The sequence below is a fragment of the Balearica regulorum genome, unplaced genomic scaffold (assembly GCF_011004875.1).
Source record: "Balearica regulorum gibbericeps isolate bBalReg1 unplaced genomic scaffold, bBalReg1.pri S36, whole genome shotgun sequence".
Taxonomy (NCBI): domain Eukaryota; kingdom Metazoa; phylum Chordata; class Aves; order Gruiformes; family Gruidae; genus Balearica; species Balearica regulorum.
The window spans coordinates 176,505-198,170 of NW_022679029.1; the positions used below are offsets into that span (position 1 = coordinate 176,505).

The 21,666-nt window shown below is 41.4% G+C and overlaps 2 protein-coding genes across 2 annotated transcripts in view; one reads left to right on the forward strand and one right to left on the reverse strand.

Annotated features, from left to right (window-relative positions):
• LOC104634327 (sucrase-isomaltase, intestinal-like) overlaps window positions 1-11,787 on the forward strand; it is a 50,848-nt gene extending 39,061 nt beyond the window's left edge. Inside the window, exons 38-48 of the mRNA XM_075741411.1 lie at window positions 1,246-1,379; window positions 1,833-1,867; window positions 1,974-2,090; window positions 2,943-3,091; window positions 4,261-4,345; window positions 4,483-4,539; window positions 5,173-5,297; window positions 5,742-5,830; window positions 6,563-6,612; window positions 10,333-10,503; window positions 11,115-11,787. Coding sequence (XP_075597526.1) covers window positions 1,246-1,379; window positions 1,833-1,867; window positions 1,974-2,090; window positions 2,943-3,091; window positions 4,261-4,345; window positions 4,483-4,539; window positions 5,173-5,297; window positions 5,742-5,830; window positions 6,563-6,612; window positions 10,333-10,503; window positions 11,115-11,177 — 1,075 coding nt within the window. The 3' untranslated portion in view covers window positions 11,178-11,787. The remainder of the gene's footprint in view (window positions 1-1,245; window positions 1,380-1,832; window positions 1,868-1,973; window positions 2,091-2,942; window positions 3,092-4,260; window positions 4,346-4,482; window positions 4,540-5,172; window positions 5,298-5,741; window positions 5,831-6,562; window positions 6,613-10,332; window positions 10,504-11,114) is intronic.
• A 3,765-nt stretch (window positions 11,788-15,552) lies between these two features.
• Window positions 15,553-21,314, reverse strand: LOC142599676 (uncharacterized). The gene is made up of 6 exons (XM_075741406.1): window positions 21,186-21,314; window positions 18,391-18,468; window positions 17,928-18,221; window positions 17,008-17,307; window positions 16,240-16,341; window positions 15,553-15,802 (listed from the first exon to the last, which is right to left on the reverse strand). The coding sequence occupies exons 1-6, from the start codon at window positions 21,214-21,216 to the stop codon at window positions 15,774-15,776; spliced, it is 834 nt and encodes a 277-aa protein (XP_075597521.1). The 5' UTR covers window positions 21,217-21,314; the 3' UTR covers window positions 15,553-15,773.
• Window positions 21,315-21,666: the final 352 nt, after the last annotated feature.

Genomic DNA, 21,666 nt, shown 5'->3' on the forward strand with positions numbered 1-21,666 from the left:
ACATTAGATACCACCATATATCATGGGATACATTAACATATCTATCTTGTCATATATTAAAATATACATTCTAATATAATATCATATATTACAATATATCTTATTTTATTATAATATATTGCAAAGAAATAAATAAAATCAGAAGACTTACTGTTTATCTTGGAAGAAATAAATTCACTACATTAGTCTAGTTTCATTACTAAGGGAATTTAAGTGAATAGTATGTTTTTGCAGGAATCCTAGCATCACAAAAGCTGCATTTTTAAATTTTTAAAATTTTTTTAAATTTTAAATTTTTATTTTTAAACTTTTCTTGACTTTTCTTTTTTCACTCTGACTTTAAATTTTTTTTGGCTCCATTACCTTCATAGGTATCTTGCCATGGTGGTCCAAGACTTCTTTAAGGAAACGAAATATGCTATTTAGCATTTGAGGAACAGGCAAGGAAAGAACGTAAAGACAATTAAATTCCATTCGACGCCATCCTCGAATGGTTGCTAACCCCTGGCCTAAACCACGCCACTCTTGTGCTTATGGAAAATAAAATCAGACCAAAAGGTTCCAAGACATGTGGCATCAAGTGGTTCTTCTTCACTGTGAGGCCCATTCCCACTCAAGACAAACATGTCAACTTTAATATGAACATTTGTCGACAAATCTGTGCTGGTTATTTCAAATAATTGTTTCCTTCGCAATGATTACAGAGCGAAGGCTTATTGTTTTGTTCCAACACCCTCTTGGCAACTAATGCTATGCCGACCGATCTAATATTCCCAGTACTTCGCTTTTCTCCCTTATTATTGCCTTGGTCTGAATTTTGTTAGGATCATTTTTAATCGTTCCTGCAAATTTTTTGGTATTGCAGTAACAGACTAACATGTCCTGGACTAGATCACGTAACCCTTAAAAAAAGTGTAAGTTGGGCTACACTTCTTTTTTTCCCCATAAAGTCATTAGTGTTAACTGGAAATCCTTATTTTAGTGCCTCCTTGCTTTGCTAATCGATTTTGTAACTACAGTTGGTTGACAGTTCTTAGTTTCTGCAGATGTGCGAGTCATAGTGAACTCCAGTTAAAAACACATCTTGATTGGGTTTATGGCTGCTCACGTTCACCAAGACAGCACAGTAGCACCTTCCTACAGCAATATAAACCACCCGTTTTTATTTTCGGTGTCGTGCATAAGACCTTTTACAATTATCTTAGTTCTCGTCCTCTTGGTTTCTTCTCCCACGTGCAATCCCAGTGCCTTGCGGAATATCACGAAGGAGCGAGGAATCGTTGTCACCCGTTCAACCTACCCCAGCAGCGGCAAGTGGTCAGGTCATTGGCTGGGGGACAACACGGCAGCCTGGAATCAGCTCGATAAATCCATCATTGGTATGTTGATACAACCTATAACCAATTTATTCCATGTTTCTTCCCGGTTTTCTTCCTAACAATTGTGTGGTTTGGTTTTTGTTTTTGTTTTTTTTTTTTTTAGCTAAAATGGGCTACTCAATTGAGCAATCAGAATTTGCAGCCATTTTTTTCCTTGACCTTTTTTTTTTCTTCTTATCGCCCGTTACAAAAGTATTCATGGTTTCTACAGGAATTGGGTTTGATGGCATGGGCTTGAGCACCACGTTGTCCTCAAATTCATCCCCTGTGACCTTCCCATCATCCTCTCCCTGTTGCCCAAAATCTGCTGCTTTTCTTCTTAAGAACCAACTTGCCTGGGGGAATTTTAGAAATTCTTTTCTTTTTCTCAGTCTGAGTTGTAGGATCTATGCAACTCTCACTATACCAAATAAAACCCAGTTGTTATTATTGAATTTTTTTTTTTCCTTGCAGGTATGATGGAGTTTAGTCTCTTTGGAATATCTTATGTAAGCTCCCAATTTTTTGCCTTATATTTCAGTAATATTTATTAACAAAAATGTATAGTATTGCCATTGGATTTTTTTAATTTTTTTTTTTTTTTCAAATTTTCAGACAGGAGCAGATATCTGTGGCTTCTTTGGAGACTCGGAGTATGAGCTGTGTGCTCGGTGGATGGAGCTGGGTGCCTTTTATCCATATTCAAGGAATCACAATGGGAATGGAGCCCAGGTGGGTGCCTTCCACATTTGCTTCAACTGAGGTTTTTTTTTATTTCCCATATTTTCCCCATTTCCTACATTTTTTATTATTCTCCATATATGCCATTTTTAGGTAAACACACCACATCTACAAGAAGAAAAAGGTTGTTTTTCACATGTTCCAATTCTACTTAAATATACCACCTCTGCAAGACTAAAATAGGTTTTGTGGTTTGTTTTCATGTAGGCCATTTTTATTTCAATATACCACTCTTATGAGACTAAAGTAATTACTTTTATGGTTATCCACATTTAAAGGGGCAAAATTGACCTTAGTGTAGTCCTGCCTAATTATTCTTCATTTAACAGCAAATAAGGGAACTGTGGAATAAAACTCCTGAGTATCTAAAATTCCTGTACTTTGCCCACTTCCTGCCCTAAATCACTGTATTTCTTTTAAGAATAAATGAAAATAACTGTCTAAAGGACAGGACTGTGCTGTCTAAGGACTATATTATATAAAAAAAAAAGATAATTGGAAAAATGGCAATAAGGGAAACAGCATTTTTATCCTCATTAGAGCTTTAGGTCTAGCAGAGCAGAGCTATTTGTCCTTCATTAAAGAACAGAGAAATAAATGAAAGTACTCTAAATTAGAGGAGAAAAAAGAATTTACAAGGCTTCACCGTCTCCTCAGCTGTGCTTTGCTCTGTCGATTTTTGAGGCATGTTTGACAATTATTGCCACTAAATTATACGAATTTGTGGGTGATGTATGAGATGAAAAAAAAGATGCTAAATACGAGGGCTTTTTTCTCCCCCTCATCTCTTAAAAAAAAAAAAAATCCTGTTTGAATAATGAGAGACTCTTTTCTTTCGTTTAGAGGCAAGATCCTGTAGCCTGGAATTCAACATTTGAAGACATTTCCAGGAAAGTGCTAAATATAAGATATACCCTCTTACCCTATTTGTACACATTAATGTACGAAGCCAACGCTCACGGCAGCACTGTCATCCGTCCTCTGCTCCATGAGTAAGTGTGATCCTTCCTCCTCCATTAATCGTGAATTTCCACTGAAGCCCACAGAATTTCTGTAATCCTTGTAAAAAGTTTTCCCCTCAATTACAGCCAATTTTCCTCTAAAATTGCCAAGGGATCGAGAAAACTCATGTTCAGCATCAGCTCGCCCTGATAGCTCAAGATCTCAATTTCCCCCACAGCCAACACTTCTTTTTTATCTAGAAATAGAATTAATAATATAATTATGGATATAATTATTATAATTAGTAATTAAATTTTCAGGGTCATTGTCATCATCCCTAGCGGCATCCAGCAAATACGTTCTGCTTGATGCTGGATATAGGTAGAATCAGAGAGCAAAACCAGCAGGGCAAAAAATTTTGAGCAGAGAAACAGAAAAAGAAGGAGAAAATAGGGTTTTAAACACAAATCTTGAGACGTTTGCAGGGCAAGGTAACTTATTTTGGCTAAACTGATATAGCAGATTTATATAAAAAAAAAGTTTTTTATAGCAGATTTAAAAAACAAACAAACAAACAAAAAAAACCAACCCATTTTTTTAGAGACATAACATTTCGTACCTGGTCAGAAGGGGCAGTATGTGCCAAAGACTGGTTAATGCCTTAACGTTAAAGATGAAGTCTAATATTTAAAAGTCCTTGTCTTCTGTGAAAAAAATACTGAATTGTCAGCATGTAATCCTGACCTAGATTTGACTAATCTAAGACTTGATTTTGGCAAAGTACCTGTCAAAAAAAGAAATGTCACCAGAAAAAAAAAAAGTCCCGTTCTTAATTTTGTTGTTGCTAATACCAAGAAAGACTGATTTTTTTTAAAGTTTTGTGCTCTAAATATACTAAATAAAAATTTTAGTATCTATGTAGATATAGGCCGGCAAATGTGAAGAAACAGCAGAAATGAAAATTAAGTAATAGGTGGTATTTCCCTGAAGATTTTCACATTAGGAGCCTCTTAATAAGCTTTAATTGATACATTTGTAAATAAAATGGGATTAATTTTTAACAATTATTGTCTAATATAATAAGTATTACCTGTTATTACTGGTAGTGTGCTTATAGTTGAGGAAATGCTAGTTTTACTGAAAAAAAAAGCTTCGACAAGGAAACATTTGGGAAAGGTTGACCCCCCAAGGATTTGACCGCTCTTCGGTTACTTTGCAGGTTTGTGGAAGACAAAACAACGTGGGAAATATATAAACAATTTCTGTGGGGACCAGCACTGCTCATCAGCCCTGTACTGGAACAGGTGAAATGTCAGAAATAGAAATATCAGCAAAGTTGGAAGGAAAATATTCAAAAGTGATGATTAATATGAGAAGTTACTTGAGCTAAACGTTACTTTTTGGCTTTGATAGTCTTAAACAAAAAAATGTTTAATTCCAGGGTGCTGTAGCAGTGAATGCTTACCTGCCGAATGCCCGCTGGTATGATTACCACACAGTAAGTAATTTTAAAAACTATATTCTATTTATTTTGCCTAATGTGTTTAAACAAGAGTACAGTGTGCTGGGCAGGAGTAAGAATCCACCACCTCTGTTTCACCAACACGTGTCCGCTAGGAATTTTTAAAAATGTGCAAAAATCTGGGTTGATTTTTTTGTTGCTGTTGTTAAATTGATCGGTTTATTTTAACATCATTTGGCTCAACATGAGCAGTTAAAAGGTGGGATAATATCCATAATCTGAATAATATCTGTAATCTGAAGCTGTTCCAAGTTTGCTTTTTTTAACCCTTCAAATAATACATATAATGGCTTTTCTTAGAATAATGGAGCGGAGGAAAACAAAGGTTTTAAACAGTTATTACAGCCTCAGGCTTCAAGCGTCACTCCATTTATCAAGTGTGATGTAAATTCTTTTATAGATGCAGAATTTCATATTTTATCTTGCAAATACGTAGCGCTGCATTAAAAAAAAAGGATTTGCAGTTATAACTTTCTTAGTATTTATATATTTAGAAACTTTCGTTCTCAAGAAAAGTTTCAAATGGGTAATTCAACAATAAGACTATCTTTTGTGTGGTTTTGTTTTGTTTTGTTTTGTTTTTTGTTTGTTTTTTTGAATCATAAATAGGGTGAGTATATTGGCTTTAGGGGACAATTCAGAAATTTATCATCTCCTTTGGAACACATCAACCTCCATATCCGAGGCGGTTACATCCTCACTCAGCAAAGCCCTGCTAACACTACATTTTACAGGTACGATAAGAAGAACCGAACGATTAAAATTTCATTTCGTGTTAATTGTTTGCTTTTTAAGTGAGACAATTAATTAGCAGCCTGGCAAATAAATAAATTATTAATTGCATCGCGAGAGCATTTTTCTGGACTCCTTATTTTCAACCTGGGAACAGAAAAAATGTTCTGGTTTAATGTACACCATGCTTGGAAGTATCTCCCATTTTGTATTCATGCTAAAAGTCCTGAGGATATCGATATGTATGGCAGCACCTTAAATCTGTGGCCATTTTTTCATTCTGGTTTTGGTTTCCTCCCCGTGACCTCCCTTAAATGTGATGCTACGGACTGGGAAAGGCTGGTAACAGATCAATCGAGTTGTGTACAACATCTAGAATATAAATTATAGCACTTGAGAAACATAAAAGGCAATTGCCCAAGAAAAAAATATTCTTCTTTTCGTAGCCGAAAAAACCCATTGGCGCTTACCGTTGCTTTGAATGATAGTCAGCTTGCAGAAGGTCAGCTTTACTGGGACGATGGAGTGCGTATCGGTAAGTACAAAGTTTCTTGTTTACAGGATAAATTAATTCAGAGTCTACAATGCATAAATATTGCCTTCCTTTAGCTTGGTGGCTTGATAAATGTGAACAGTTAATTTTTATTTCAGGATTCTTGCACAATCATGTAACATGGCATAGGAAGTATGAGCACAAACCAGAAAAAAAATTACAGTAAAATGATTAAACCTAATTAAATTGAAATTACAGGAAAATGTAAAGCAGTAAAAAGGATAAAATTTAAAATGAGTAAAATGATGGTACAATAATAACATTTATTATTTTTATAGAATATATTCTCTCTGGTTTTTATAGAATATATACTTTGCACAAATCAAATGGTGCTCTGGATGTACAACAGCATACATAATAAGGACTTGTTCTCAAACCTAATGGGAACATAACCATAGATAAACTGGGAAGCTTTAACTAATTTCCTTGGTATTAATAAATTCAAATTATCTTCAGATAAGATGTATCTAGAAGTCTCTTACCCTCTACACCTACAGTGTGTTATCCTTGTAATAACTATAAGCTATCCCCTGAGATTATCACAAGTAAGGCACAAAACTCTGATTTATTTTTTTTTAACATACCAAAATGTTGCAGGAAGTCTGCACAATGCATATGCATATGTAGTATATGCAGTGTAATTCTTCTATTTAATTAAAAAAAAAATACACGTGACTAGCAAATACTTTTTATTTCATTCTTTCTTTTTAACAGATGCGTATGAAGATGGTGTATATCTACTGACCTCATTTACCGCTAATCAGGTACGTCACGTTAACTTGCTGGTTTTGAGTACCCAGGGTGATTATCATTGTATGTTTAACTATGGTATTTTATTTTGGCATTTTTTTTAATGTTTCTATATCCCAACATGCCATTAATTTTCTATGATAGATTACCTCTTATCCAGTATCGTGAAAACCGCTGTGGGTCTCTAATTGTTAATTAGCAAAAAAAAAAAACCCAACAAAAGAATCCAAATCCAAAATGCAGTATTTGTAATAGCATATTCTAAATGGATAAACTAATTTTGCAATAAATTGAGGCACTTTCATTTACTTCAGTGGGGCTACTCCACATATATGTATTTATATTAAGGAGCTGGCCCAGCCTGAGACCTCCAAGACAGATGTTGGTTCAGATATTTTTTTTCTGCACATCGATTTTCAGTAAGTGAGGAGGTTTTAACCTAACAGTAAAAATACCAGACATACATACCCATTTGCAAATTCTCCTTCTACATATGAAGGAATTGAGGAGTGTTTTGTGTCCAGGCCCCAATATAATGCAATTAATATAATTAAATTGTATTAAGAACCATTCAAGCCAGATTCAGAAGGTGCCTCTTGTAGCTTATTGCTATATTTATTCTATATTCATCATGTTAGAACATCTTCTAATTCTGAAAATTTTCTGAAAAATTCTGAAAAAAGTTTATTTCAAAAAGGATTGATGTAGAATGAAAGCACATATTGATGAAGAAATCCAATAAGGCCAATGGTATTATTTTGTCAGATGCGTAGTCTGCATCACTTGCACAGATAATTTACTACCAACTATGTAAATTAATACATTCTAGCTAATTGACTCATGCATATTTTATAGCCTTGCAGTTAAACGTATATATCTATATAGGACACAAAATTTATTGGACAGACTAGAAAGAAATGACTAGATAGAAATTAAATATATATCCAAGCTGGAATATAGTCACAGTTAGATCCAGGAAAGTGCTTTCATATGGTGTATATCTCAAAATTTTTTTGATCACGCATCCCTAGCAGTAACAAGTTTTTCGAGCACCTCCCCAACATTCGCATATTTACTTATAAATCATATGCATGTTGTACTGTACTATTATGTACATCATGAAGCATTGACAAAAAAATTGAAATTTAACGAGATGGCTAAAGATGAAATTATGAAACTATTTTAAATTTTATTTATTAATCATATAAAAATATTTCATTTCCACACCCCAATGGATTTTTCATTTAATCATAGAATCATCACAGAATGGTTTGGGGTGGAAGGGACCTCAAAGCCCATCTGTTTCCATCCCCCCTGCCATGGACAGGGCCACCCTCCACTAGCCCAGGCTGCCCAAAGCCCCGTCCAACCTGGCCTTGAACACTGCCAGGGAGCCAGGGGCAGCCACAGTTTCTCTGGGCAACCTGTGCCAGGGCCTCACCACCCTCACCAGGAAGAATTTCTGCCTCACATCTCATCTCCATCTCCCCTCCTGCAGCTTCAGGCCATTCCCCTTGGCCTGTCACTACAGGCCCTGGTAAACAGTCCCTCTCCAGATCTTTTGTACATTTTCTTGCACACCACTGCAACAGAGGACAGTATTTACTGCTACCACTATCAAATATCCACGTTAGGAGCCTGATGGAAAAGCAGAGAAAAGCTCGTTGAGCAAAACCTGTTTAAGAGTCTAGTTGGAGGCCTGTATCTGGTGGTGCCCCAAGGGTCAGTGCTCGGTCTGGTCTTATTCAACATATTCATCCATGACCTGGATGAGGGGACAGAGTGTACTCTCAGCAAAATTCTCGCTGCGGAGAAGGACCTGGGAGTCCTGGTGGACAGCAAGCTCTCCATGACCAGCAATGTGCCCTCGTGGCCAAGGAGGCCAATGGTGTCCTGGGGTGTATTAAGAATGTGGCCAGCAGGTCGAGGGAGGTTCTCCTCCCCCTCTGCTTTGCCCTGGTGAGGCCACATCTGGAGTTGTGTGTCCAGGTCTGGGCTCCTCAGTTCCAGACAAACAGGGAACTACTGGGGAGAGTCCAGAGGAGGGCTGCGAGGATGAGAAGGGGACTGGAGCATCTCTGGTATGAGGAAAGGCTGAAACCTGGGGCTGGTTAGCCTGGAGAAGACTGAGAGGGCATCTGATCAATGCTTATCAATATCTAAAGGGTGGGTGTCTAGAGGATGGGGCCAGACTCTTCTCAGTGGTGCCCAGTGACAGGACAAGGGGCAATGGGCACAAACTGGGACACAGGATGTCCCATCTGCATATGAGGAAAAAACTCTTCCCTCTGCGGGTGACCGAGCCCTGGGAGAGGCTGCCCGGAGAGGTTGTGGAGTCTCCTTCTCTGGAGAGATCCAAAACCCACCTGGACACGATTCTGTGCAACCTGCTCCAGGTGATCCTGCTCTAGCAGGGGGGTTATACTAGATGATCTCCAGAGGTCCCTTCCAACCCCTTACCAATCTGTGAATCTGTAATTTTGTTTAATTTTTGTTAACAATTGTTAATTTTTTAAAGGTCCCAGCAGGATCTTTGAACAGAGCCTGGTATGGAGTCACTGAGTCAGTTTGTGACTACTTTTTATTGTTATTCTAAATTTTTATCATTATTCTCCAACACAAGATTGACCATGGAGCACCTGTTGTGTAGTAAAGTCAGTGATCAGTGGTGCTTATTATAATTATTGGCATTTCCAACACGTCAGCTTTAAGTTTTTCTTTTGAAGCCGTTGAATAGCTGGAATTAAATTAGTAATTATATGGACTATGGATTATGAATTATATGGATTTAAAAGAGATGCTTTTTATATTGTAATAAAAAAGTGTGTTGTTTCATTAGTTTTCAACGTGGCCAAAATGTGTTATTGTTTTATCCTCAATGCTCTTACTTGCCATTCATTTTGATTTTGTCAAGTAATTGGACATTAAGTAAGGGAGAATATTATTTGCCTTCTAAAACACATAGTAAATGTCCATTTTCCTGCTGTTACAGAAAGCTGATAAGGAAAGACTTAATTAAAGCAGTCTTAAACCAACCAGTAATCAAGAATTCAATAAAATAATATAACTACATTCTATTTATATGATTATATCATAGCAGCTTTGCATGGAAGAGGAGCTGGGATCCAACCCAGCAAGTGTGGTCTCTGGGGAACTTAAACAATATTCTCTGTCCAGAGAAATGCTCCCCTTCCCCCATTCACACACTATTTTTTTTAGGTCTGGAATGAAGAGTTTTGCAATCCATCCTAAGCATTTTTGCCATCGTAAAAGGCAATTTAAAAAAAAATAAAAAAAAAATAGCAAAATTAGCAAAACGCCTGCAGGACTTGAGCAATAACCAGTGGACGCACAGAAATCTTACCGCTGAATTCAGTAACTCAGGAAACTTTAGAGAATTACAGGAAAATTAGTAAAAAAGGTCTGAATTATAAAAGCATGTTGTTTTTTTATGCTGCAAAGTTCACATCAGGACAAATTTGTTTAATAGTCAGCATCTCATTGGTAGTGGAGAAGTCTGCTAGAGATCTGCAAAGGTGGAGGAACTGGGAAAAGCAAAACCTCCAGCATTTGGAAAATAAATAACACCTTTGGGGGTTTTTTGGTTGGGTTTTGTTGGTTTTTTTTAAAAATTGAAGAAGAGGAAAAAATTGTAAGCCTTAAGTGAGCTGAAAAAAATCATATTCAGACAAGTAACTGCCCAAGGACAAATCACTGATTTTCTTTTTCTTCAGAACGTTTTAGAGATAAAAGTTTTGCACCATGGTTATACCGATCCAAATAATTTGAAGTTTACTCAAATTAAAATTTTGGGGGTGACCTCAAATGTTCGGGAGGTGACGGTATCGCAGAATGGGGAAGCAATCCAATCGCCTCATGTTGTGTCCTACGACAGCCAAAAACAGGTAAATCAATGGTTTGTGGGGAAAATCCTCTCTGTGCAATTAGTTATATGCTCTTAAACACTTGGGGATTCACCTCTTGGCTGTAATATAATTTCTAAAATATATTTATTTACTGAAGCAAACCCATTGACATCTAAGAAGTAAGAACTCAGGGTACTTTTGCAACAATTTCCGCCCCCCCCCCCCCCCCCCCCCCCCGAATTAATGAAGTCACATCACAAGTCATGGTTGCACTGTTTAGTGAGACCCACAAGCTAAAATCAGTTGATGTTTAATTTAATGGTGTTTAATTTAATTTACCACCCTTTCTGCAGAACTCGGTGTTCTGTCGAGTCTCATTTCTTTCTGCCTTTCAGTGGAAAGCAAAAAGCATAATGTAATATAATATAATGTAATGTAATGTAATATATGATGTAATATAATATAATACAATGTAATGTAATGTAATGTAATATAATATAATATAATATAAATAACCAAAAAAGATGAATTAAGAAAGTAAAGAGAAGTAATCTGAAATAAGAACCTGCTGTTCTGACCAGCTGCAGAAAACAAAGACATCTTCAGAGCAGCATTACTCATTGGTTTTTTTCCCTATTTGTTTTTCAAAGGCCCTGGAAATCACCCGCCTGGCACTTGAATTAGGCAAAGACTACACATTACAATGGAGCTAAAATGATTAAAAATAACGCTGGCCTAGAGCTGAACTTCCTCATCTTCACAAATTGTTTTTCCCCTCTCCTCCTGCCTCTTTGACTTCTCGAAGAACTTTGCACTACAAATATCTACGGTCAGTTTGTATTAAGTTATTATGTGCAGAAAGGAGTCGTGGTTTAGTCTTGTCCTCGTAAAGCTGAATTTGTTGGTTTTTTTTAAATGTTATGGCACTTCAGTATGACTTGGTCTTTCCAAATGAAAATACGAATGTGAAATGAGGTGATTTCCTGATGTCAAAGTTCTGGCTGACGTCCTCCTCACTGCATTTTATAAAAATATTAGCAGGAACTGTGTGTATATGGGGCGAGAAATCTGCCCACATTTAGCTTCATCTTCATTTCTGAGTCACTATTATAGAGAAGCATTTGAGGGCAATCACGTGGATTGATTTAAAATGAGAAGATGCTTCAGTTGTTGTTGATCTATAAAATACTAAGGCATTTGCAAAAATGCTTTCAAGTTTTTTGTGTCAGCTTTAGCAGGCACTCAAGGCACTCAGGTTCTCCAATGTTTTGATCCGAAGTTATGTAAAATTAAACTTGATATTTCTATGCTAACTAAAAAAAAGTCTTGAGTTTTTATTGAGGGTTTTTTTTTTTTCAAGGAAGGAAATGTTGTTGCAAACTTACCAGAGAGTGGTTCATGTTAAAGACTTTTTGTAGCTCAGAAGTACAGCACATGACCTAAATGGATTGATAAAGAACATTTCCAATTAAAGTTATTCTGATTAAATGTCTGTCAGAGGTAATGGTAATCTCTAGAGCCTTGTCCTCAAAACTCATTTCAGTGGTTCCTCTCCATGTTAAAATTCTGTAATAAAACAGTTAAATAGTCATTATCACTCTAATTATAGGACTAAATCTATTGAGACTTCCCAATACTGTAGGGAAATTGGAAACCTAGGGAAATAAAAAAAAAAGGATCATTTCAGATAAAACTCACCATATTGAAAAATATTTTTGGACAAAGGAACTTAGAACTTCTGTGCTGTGACATCATAGATACTTGCGTCTGTTTTGCAATGTATCACACCGCACGCAGTAAAGCTGAAGTCCAACAAGCTTAATTTTTCCATAGAATTCAACGAGCAGCAAAAATATACCATGTTTGTTCACGGTATAATTATGCAAAGGATTTTAAATTTTTCAACCAAAAATTAATTCAACAAAAAAATGAATTCGAACAAATTGAAAGCATCTGCCTCTGGTTGACACAAGGGCTTTTCTACTCTTGGTGTTTCTCTGCTCTGTGCCAGCATTTCCTCCCTCCTCCAGTCATTGCAGTCACAAAATCAACAAAAGGGACCAGGATATTTCAATTTAGTGGTGAAAAATTAATCTTTTCTCACTCCCAAAAGATCCTTTCCTTCAAGCTACAGAACTTCTGTTGCCCTGTGTCTTGGTCCAAATTCTTGTACTTGGCCAAGCTGTGATGATTATGGTTGAAAGTCAGGATGTCCTCATTGAGGTGAGACTCAATGGAGAAGGTGACCTTGTGCAACCTCTGTGACACCAAGTTTTCAAGGGAAAACCTTTAGCATTTCTTGTCATCACTGTAGTTGTTGGGGGTAATGATGGCCAACTACTCCCTAAGGGACTGAGGCCTGAGCTTGGTCACGTGGCCAGCAAGGCAAGAACAGCCCAAAGCCCAGATCATCAGGCAAGAACGTGGTGATGAGGCTGTTCCAAGGTCAAGGCAAGAACACGGGTTGGGTTGAGGTTCAATGATGGTAATCAGAGTCAGACACAACCCAGCTGTCCCTGGAGAAGCAGGGTGGGATGAAGCAGGTCCAAGTTCCAGCTGAGAAGTCCACCCCCAGGTCAAGGTCCTGTTCAGGTAGGCCCACAGCCAGGCATAGCCATGGCTGTGCTGAATCTGCAGAGCTAAAAACCTGGGCCTGAGTTCAAATGGCCTCATGGGAAGGATGGAGGGCCCTTGTGAGGCTCATTGACACCTGGGTCCCTGGACACCTGGGTCCCCTCAGACTCTTTGGTCCCTTCTAGATGCCTGTGTCCCCACTCCTGGCACCTGGGTCTCTCAAACGACAGGGTCTCCTGGATGACTTGGTATCTTGGATGTTCAGGTCTCCTGGACACCTGGATGCCCCTTGTAGAACATACTGGGTGCTATGGAAAGACACTTAAAGAACAATGTGATCATCAGGCACAGTCAACGTGGTTTCTCAGAGGGAAAGTCCTGTTTAACTCATTTGATATTCTTCTATGACAAGGTCACCCACCTAGCGGATGAAGGGAAGGCGGTGGATGTAGTTTTTCTGGATTTTAGTAAGACTTTTGATACTGTCCCTCAAAGCATCCTTCTGGACCAGTTGTCCAACTGTGGGATGAACTGGTTCATGGTGCACTGGGTGAAGAACTGGCTGAAAGGCAAAGCTCAAAGGGCTGCAGTGAATGGAGCTACATATGGCTGGTGACCGGTCACCTGTGGTGTTCCTCAGGGCTCATGCCTAGGGCCGTTTCTGTCAATATATTTATCAATGATCTGGAGGCAGGAGTTGAATGCAGCATTAGTAAGTTTGCTGATAATACCAAACTGGGAGGTGCTGTTGACTCTTTTGAGGGACAAGAGGCCTTGCAGAGGGATGTAGATAGATTGGAATATGGGGAAACCATCAACAGCATGAAATTTAACAAGACCAAATGGCAGATTCTGCACCTAGGATGGAGTAACACCAGGCACAAGTATAAATTGGGAGAGCAGTGGCTGGAGAGCAGCCCTGCAGAAAGGGATCTGGGGGTGCTGGTTGGCAGCAGCTCAACAGGAATCGGCAGTGTGTCCTGGCAGACAAGAATACTGTGGGAAGTGCTGGCCCTCACCATTTAAGAAGAATGTGAAGGTTCTTAAATGTGTCCAGAGGATGGCAATGAAGCTGGTGAAAGTGTTGGAAGCCGTGTCCTATAAGGAGCAGGGAAGAACTCTGGGTTTGTCTAGTTTGGAGAGAAGGAGGCTGAGGGGCAATGTCATTGCTCTCTGCAGCTTCCTGAGGAAGGGACATGGTGAGGGAGGTGCTGAGCTATTCTCCCTATGATCCAGGGATGGGATGCCTGGGAACGGTTCAAAGCTGCGCCGGGGGAGGTTCAGATGGGACATAAGGAAGTGTTTCTTTACCAAGAGGGTGGTCAAACACTGGAACAGACTACCTGCAGAGGTGGTTGATGCTCCATCCCTGTCATCATTTAAGAGGCATTTGGACAATGCCGTTGACAACATGCTTTAACTTTTGGTCAGCCCTGAAGTGGTCAGGCAGTGTGATGAGATCATTGTAGGTCCCCTTCAACTAAAATTACTCTCCTCTTCTCTCTTCTCTTCTCTTCTCTTCTCTTCTCTTCTCTTCTCTTCTCTTCTCTTCTCTTCTCTTCTCTTCTCTTCTCTTCTCTTCTCTTCTCTTCTCTTCTCCCTCTCCCTCTCCCTCTCCCTCTCCCTCTCCCTCTCCCTCTCCCTCTCCTCCCCTCCCCTCCCCTCCCCTCCCCTCCCCTCCCCTCCCCTCCCCTCCCTCCCCTCCCCTCCCCTTCCCTTCCCTTCCCTTCCCTTCCCTTCCCTTCCCTTCCCTTCCCTTCCCTTCCCTTCCCTTCCCTTCCCTTCCCTTCCCTTCCCTTCCCTTCCCTTCCCTTCCCTTCCCTTCCCTTCCCTTCCCTTCCCTTCCCTTCCCTTCCCTTCCCTTCCCTTCTCCTTCCAGCTTCTAACCATAGAAAAACATCATCTTCCCACCCACAGTGGGTTGCTTCTCCTTGTACGAAGGGGAATTCAGCCCCATCGAGCAGGTCTGATTTACACTATGTCCGTCCAGGGAGGAGGTGATGTGTCTCTGTGCTGGGGCGGGCTGTCTCCTCTTCTTTGGGAGCAGACTCTGGATGAAGGAGTCTGATCTCCACGGTGGTTTGCCGTGTAAATGTGACCTCTCATCACATCCCTCCACCCACATTTCTCTTCCCAAGACATCAGCCCACTATAGATCAAGCCAGGAGGTACAAAGCGTACAGACATGAGATTTATTGAACTTGGACAGCCAAATGGGCAAGCCAGAGGGGCAAGGAACAGATCTGGACATGTGTACTCCTCCCTGACCCTTTCTTTCAGTTGGACCACACAGACCAGAGATTAAAGCCCAAGGTGCAGTGGTGCTCCAAAGGAGGCTGAATTTCAGATGCAAATAATAACCAGGTGTAATGGGAAAATGGTGGGGTCATGGGTGAGATGGAGCAGCAGCATACACACACACACACACACACACACATGCACAAACACAAGCACACACTTTGGGAAGGAGCATGGAAACGTGCATCTCTCCATGAAACCCACAAGACCAAAACATAATGTCCAGCTTTATTAGAATGGACCCAAGGCAGGTTGGAAGGCACAGGGGTCTGCACAGAGGAAAGGAGCTGCCAAAGCAATGCCGGTTGAACATGCACCACTTCTGCTTCTTGCAGAATCTGAGGCAGACAACGAGGAATCAGGCAGGCCCCGAGGGAACGATGGCCTTAGCTAAATGGAGTAAAACCTTTAAGGGATTTTTCTTCTCATTCCTCTCATTAGTCCATCCGGAATCCCTCTTTCAGATCTGCAAATGAGGGAAGCAGCAGCATCAGAAATGGCTTCTCTTCAGTCTTGCATCTTTAAGGGAGATAAATTTGGGGATTGAAGGAAGGAGGAGGGTGAGACTCAGAGAATCAGAGAATCATACTATCTTTTAGACTGGAAAAGACCTTGAAGATCATCGAGTCCAACCATAAGCCTAGCACTAAACCATGTCCCTAAGTGCCATATCTACACATCTTTTAAATACCTGCAGGGATGCTGACTCAGCCACCATTGAGGAGCAATACTTTTCAAATTCTCTGTCCAGAACAACCTCCCAAACCAGCTTTGAACAAAAGGTTTGTTTGTTTCTTTTCTTTCTTTGGCAAGGAAGGTGGGATAACAGTCAAAAAGGGTCATTATTTGGCAAGGAAAATGAAGTCCCAGGGGTCTAAGAATTAATGAAAGTAAAATATTTACCTCTTCTCTTCATCAGGCGATGGGAGAAGAAAAAGATGAGGCCATTGATGGTAAAGAAGGAACCCCCAACAATGATGTCTCTAATCCAGCTGATTTTATGGCCTGGGAAGGAATCAAAGGTGACTTTACCATGATGCAACTTTTCCCCCCAAAAGAGATGATAACTCCTACCATGAGCAAGGCAATCAATAATTAACCACATCCTGGTGGGAAGGAGGTGAACTTCCCTCCAGCTCTGAAAAACCCCTGCATGGTGTTCTTGGGAATGGGCATTGGAGTCAATGGATGTCCAGATTGTGACAAGATATTAGCTAGCAGATGGATGGGCCTAAAAATAAGCTGGTTAGCTGTGTAGGCCACTCTACCAAATATTCAAAATCAACTGTAGAGGCACCTGAGAGATGGTTAGATGGTAAGCTCTTCAGAAGATAAGATGCATATACCCCCAGGAGAATGATGGATTGTCGTAGAAAATTGTGATCTCATCAGAAAAGCCATATGAGGTGATGAGCCCATCTTTTCATTGAGATCGTTTTCTCCAGTATCTCTCCTTATTGTTGTTTGTAAAAGAATGGGCAGGTATGGCAATGAGCTCATTTAGTGATGGATAGAGGGGCTGACGCAGAGAGATGGATGGTCATAGGACAGGAAGGGATGGAGATGAGGCTCATATACGAATTCATAGAGAAGCACACAGGGAATGAATTAACTGAAGATGGGTCAGTAGTCACTGGATAGGCTCTAGTCAGGAAGGGTTTGAAAACTCACTTTTCATGTTGACATTGATCCAGTGGCTCCTTCCTGAGCGAACGGGACGTCTAGACAGAATTACAAAATAGGCACAGCTGTAAGACCCAGAGACCTCCTTTCCCGTGATGCTGAGGTCATAGCTGTAGTTTCTCACGTTCAATACTGGGATGGAGATTGCAAGTCCAAAGTCCGCATAGTACTGGACTTCTCTGACATAATCTGCAGATGAGGGGATGGAGCAGAGTAGCCTGACGGAGTCCCCGATTCTATAGAACTCCTGCTGAGGATCCAGGGATAACGTTGGGGCCACGGGAGCAGCTGGGGAAAAACCAAACAAACATAACACAACACATAACCCAACCAAATCGGCTGTCTATGACATCAGGACCTGTGCACAAAGCCCATGATTTTTCCCAATGTCACAACTCAGCCTTGACAAAGGGACTAGAAAGGAAGTTAATTATTCTTCTGACTATTGCTGGGGCAAATACAGAGCCTTGAACTACAGAACAGCTTCTGGGGCTCACTCGTGGCTCTCTTTCCTATGCCCTTGAACCACGGACAGAGGAGAAAAGACCCACCGATCTCAGAGATAAGAACTCAAAGCAGCTTGAGCGGTTTCTTTGTATTCTCTGAAGCACAGAAAATAAGTATTTTTACACGCCCAAAGTAGAAAGGCATGTAATACACCCCGAACCCTAATGAAAGGCTTGGGCAGGCTCACTGCTGTAAGACCTCTTGGAGGTGACACAGCTCCTAGGCCAACTTATTCCGGCTTTCTCAGAGAAATCCAGGAGCACAACAGGAGCTTGTGAGAAGCCAGAGCAACTTCATCTGTACACTGGCAACCAAAAGACGAGGCCATCGAACAAGATGATGCTCTAAAGGGAGGCATGTGGTGTCTGGGCTGATGAGACCATAAGACAAGACCAACCTACCCCGAACCTCAATTGAAAGAGGAAGGCTCCTATTGGAAGGAATTTGGTGTCCGGAGTCCTCCACAAAATACATGCACGTGTACTCTCTAGATGTGTTTGTAGCTGTGAGCTGCAGCCAGGCATTCGGGAGGGAGTAAGGTGCTTGTAGGTAGATTTGGTCCCCGCTTTGATTGAAGAACCGAAATCCACCTATGTTCCTCTTTGTCGTAGCCAAGCAGATCAAAGCGAGATATTCCCCTTCATAATAATAATGGTAACTGGGGTCTGCAGAGAGTGTAGGGCTCGGCAGAAGGTCTAAGGAAGAAAGAAAGGATGTGGAGGATGGGAGGGAACTTTCTGAGAGGAAAAGGGAAATGAGACACCCCTTTTCCCTCCCTTTTACAAAACACAACTCAACCCCGCCTCGCCGTCAAAGGCTCAGTTCAGCAGGAGAGCATCTTCTGAGAGGTCAGGCTGCACTTACCCGCAGAGGACACAGCCAACGGTAGCAGCTGGAGGAAAGCTGTGAGAGAGCGGCATTGAGACGAGAAGAGAGAGGAGGCTGCAAAAAAGGAGAGAAAGGAAGTCACTTTGGCAGCCGCTGCCCTGGGAATTCCTGGCCCTTTTCGCCATCACTCAAGACGGCAGCCCCTCCCCAGCACCATGGATTCGTACAGGTCATGGGTCCTTCTGGTGCCACTGTAGCACGGAAAGCCTAGACTGATCACAGAGAAACCCTGTCACAACAATTTCACATGCCAATGAGGCCACCCACGGGCAAAAAAAAAAATCTACAAAACTCAACGTGCCCCTGAACTTATCATTTTGCTCCATGGAACACATGTTGGACGAGATTATTTCTTCTGTTATAAGCGATTTGATGATTGCCAAGCAATTGATTACTACCAGCAAGAGGAAACGATATCTTAAAGAAATGGGGCTGCTGGAGTCCTTACAGGGTTAGGAAGAATGGGATATCTCATGGTCCTAGCAGCGGGGTTCTCTGGATCTGGTTAAGTCCCACACCCCACCCTACCCCGCTTTCTCCTGTTTCTCTTCTCAAATAACAAACTACACTGTAAAGGTTGCATTTCTTCCCCCTTTGGTATCTACAGGCAAGTCTCCCAAGTGGTCCAGATGCAAATTCTTGTTTTCAAACTTGGGATGTCCTAGTTAAAAAATACTTTCACTTCTTTGCTACTAAATTTCCAAGAGGTACGTTGGAGGAAGTAAACCCCCCAACATTCTGAAAGCAAAATAAACCAAGAAAACTTGTTTGTGCTGTGGGGTTTTTTGGCTTTGTTTGGTTTGGTGTCTTTGTCTTGCTAATGTGAAAAAAGCAACCATCGTCCAGACCTCAACAGCCTCTTCATTGAATACTGCTCTGGTGTGAGCTGCCAGAGATGAGCAAGCTGCCAAAGTCTCCATCTCCATCCATCAAATTTCTGTCTTACCATGGAGAGAGGGCATCACATCCCAAAACCGTTGGCCTCTTCCTTTCTGCTTCCTGGAACAAAGCTCTCAGGCTTGGCCAACATGTGAGTAATTCAAGCCCCTTAATTTTGCACTCGACTTCTGTTGGTGACGCCCTAGAGAGTCATCTTGCCTACATCTGGGTGTCACCGTCAAGACGTTAAGTGCTGTGCAAGTGTTGCCAGTGGGGAAATCCGGGATAAGGTCTCAGCTGGACTAGCGAGATGAAGGATGTGGTTGGGTGACGTCGGCTTTGCTGTGGTAAGTGTGAGGCAGCAGTAGATCTAATCAGCTTTTTTCTGCTGAGCAGCGTCTTCCCCACACAGAGCACGTGAATGTAGTGTCCTTCGTAACAGGGGGAGATGTACCCAAGAAGAGCGTGCGTGGAGGTGCATGTTCCTTATTTTCAGCCCCTCACTGACAATGCTGGAGAGAGGCAGGATGGAGGCAGGGCTGACCATTTAAAGTTCTGGAGCACATTTTTGACCTGAGATAGATCTTTCTTAGACAGATCATAACTATGGTTCACCCCCAGCCTGGGATGAACCAGTCCTAGTCTGGTTCTCAAGCCAGAAACCAATCCAAAAAAGGATGCAAAACAGCCAGTCAGATAATCAGATCTAATTTCAAAAGAATCTACACCAGAAAGACCATGATGGAATTGATATTTAACAGCCAGACCCATTTGCCACAAAGAAGATCATGTGTTGGCATCGTCTCCAGCACCACCACAGCAATGAGTTTTCAGCCAAGCGTTCTTCATCTCCTGAGAATACTGATACCCAGCTGACAGGACAGAACTAACTGCACCAACCCACCAGAGAAATATATGATTGGGATGGGATGGAATGGGATAGAACAGAACAGAACAGGACAGGAATACTGAATATTTTTCATTCGGAAGGGACCTACAATGATCATCTAGTCCAAGTGCCCGACCACTGCAGGGCTGACCAAAACTTAAAGCAGGTTATTAAGGGCATTTTCCAAATGCCTCTTAAACACTGACAGGGATGGAACGTCAACCACCTCTCCAGGAAGCCTGTTCCAGTGTGTGATTATTGAGGGTCTAACAGAAGGGAAAGGAATTGAAAAGAGAGGAGAGGAACAGGGTTATAGAGAGGAGGATGAAAGACAGGAGGGAAAATTTAATTGAAAACCAGAAAGGAGAGAGGGAGAAAGAAGAGATGATGGCAGTGAAAGAGAGGAGTTCAGAGGGATAGAAGTCAGAAGGGCTAGAGATGAAAGAAAGGAAAGGAATGGAGAAGGAAAAGTAGTAGAAATGAGACAAGAGGAAAAAGGAGGAGAGATATGCATTTGGGTGGGAGAGAGGAGAGGAGAGGAGAGGAGAGGAGAGGAGAGGAGAGGAGAGGAGAGGAGAGGAGAGGAGAGGAGAGGAGAGGAGAGGAGAGGAGAGGAGAGGAGAGGAGAGGAGAGGAGAGGAGAGGAGAGGAGAGGAGAGGGTGAAAAGAAGGGAAGGGAAGGGAAGGGAAGGGAAGGGAAGGGAAGGGAAGGGAAGGGAAGGGAAGGGAAGGGAAGGGAAGGGAAGGGAAGGGAAGGGAAGGGAAGGGAAGGGAAGGGAAGGGAAGGGAAGGGGAGGGGAGAGAAAACGAAGAGAAGAGAAGAGAAGAGAAGAGAAGAGAAGAGAAGAGAAGAGAAGAGAAGAGAAGAGAAGAGAAGAGAAGAGAAGAGAAGAGAAGAGAAGAGAAGAGAAGAGAAGAGAAGAGAAGAGAAGAGAAGAGAAGAGAAGAGAAGAGAAGAGAAGAGAAGAGAAGAGAAGAGAAAAGTGGGGGATGAGAGACTCACTGAGGAGTATCATGAGGCCGTAGACGATCATGGCGCTGCAATCCCGGGGGTGCTCAGGGCTCTGTGCTGGCCTGTCCAGGAGAGGACCGTGCTGCCTGGTGGCTCTGTGTTGCCTTCCCCATCTGTCTGTCTCGAGTTGGGTGGTCAGAGGGGCAGGGAGAGGAAGTGCTGCATAATGAAGTAGAAGCCACTAACCACAACTGGGAGCTTGAGCGGCACTCTGGATGTTGTGAGTCATTGTATTTTCAGAGATCTTTTCCTCTCCACATCCTCTAGATCACCTTTGGGCTGTCTCTTTGCTCCATGAACCTCATGTCTCCCTTGAGCTGGGGAACAGAAGGTGGCCATTATCTACTCTCTCTTACCTTAGGCATCTTCCTCACAATAACTGACAAAGAGAATCAGCAGTAGCAAGGTCCTTTATTCTTGTTCCCACTTCCCAGACCACAGGATCCAACTTTCCTCTTCTGTTTTTCCCTAG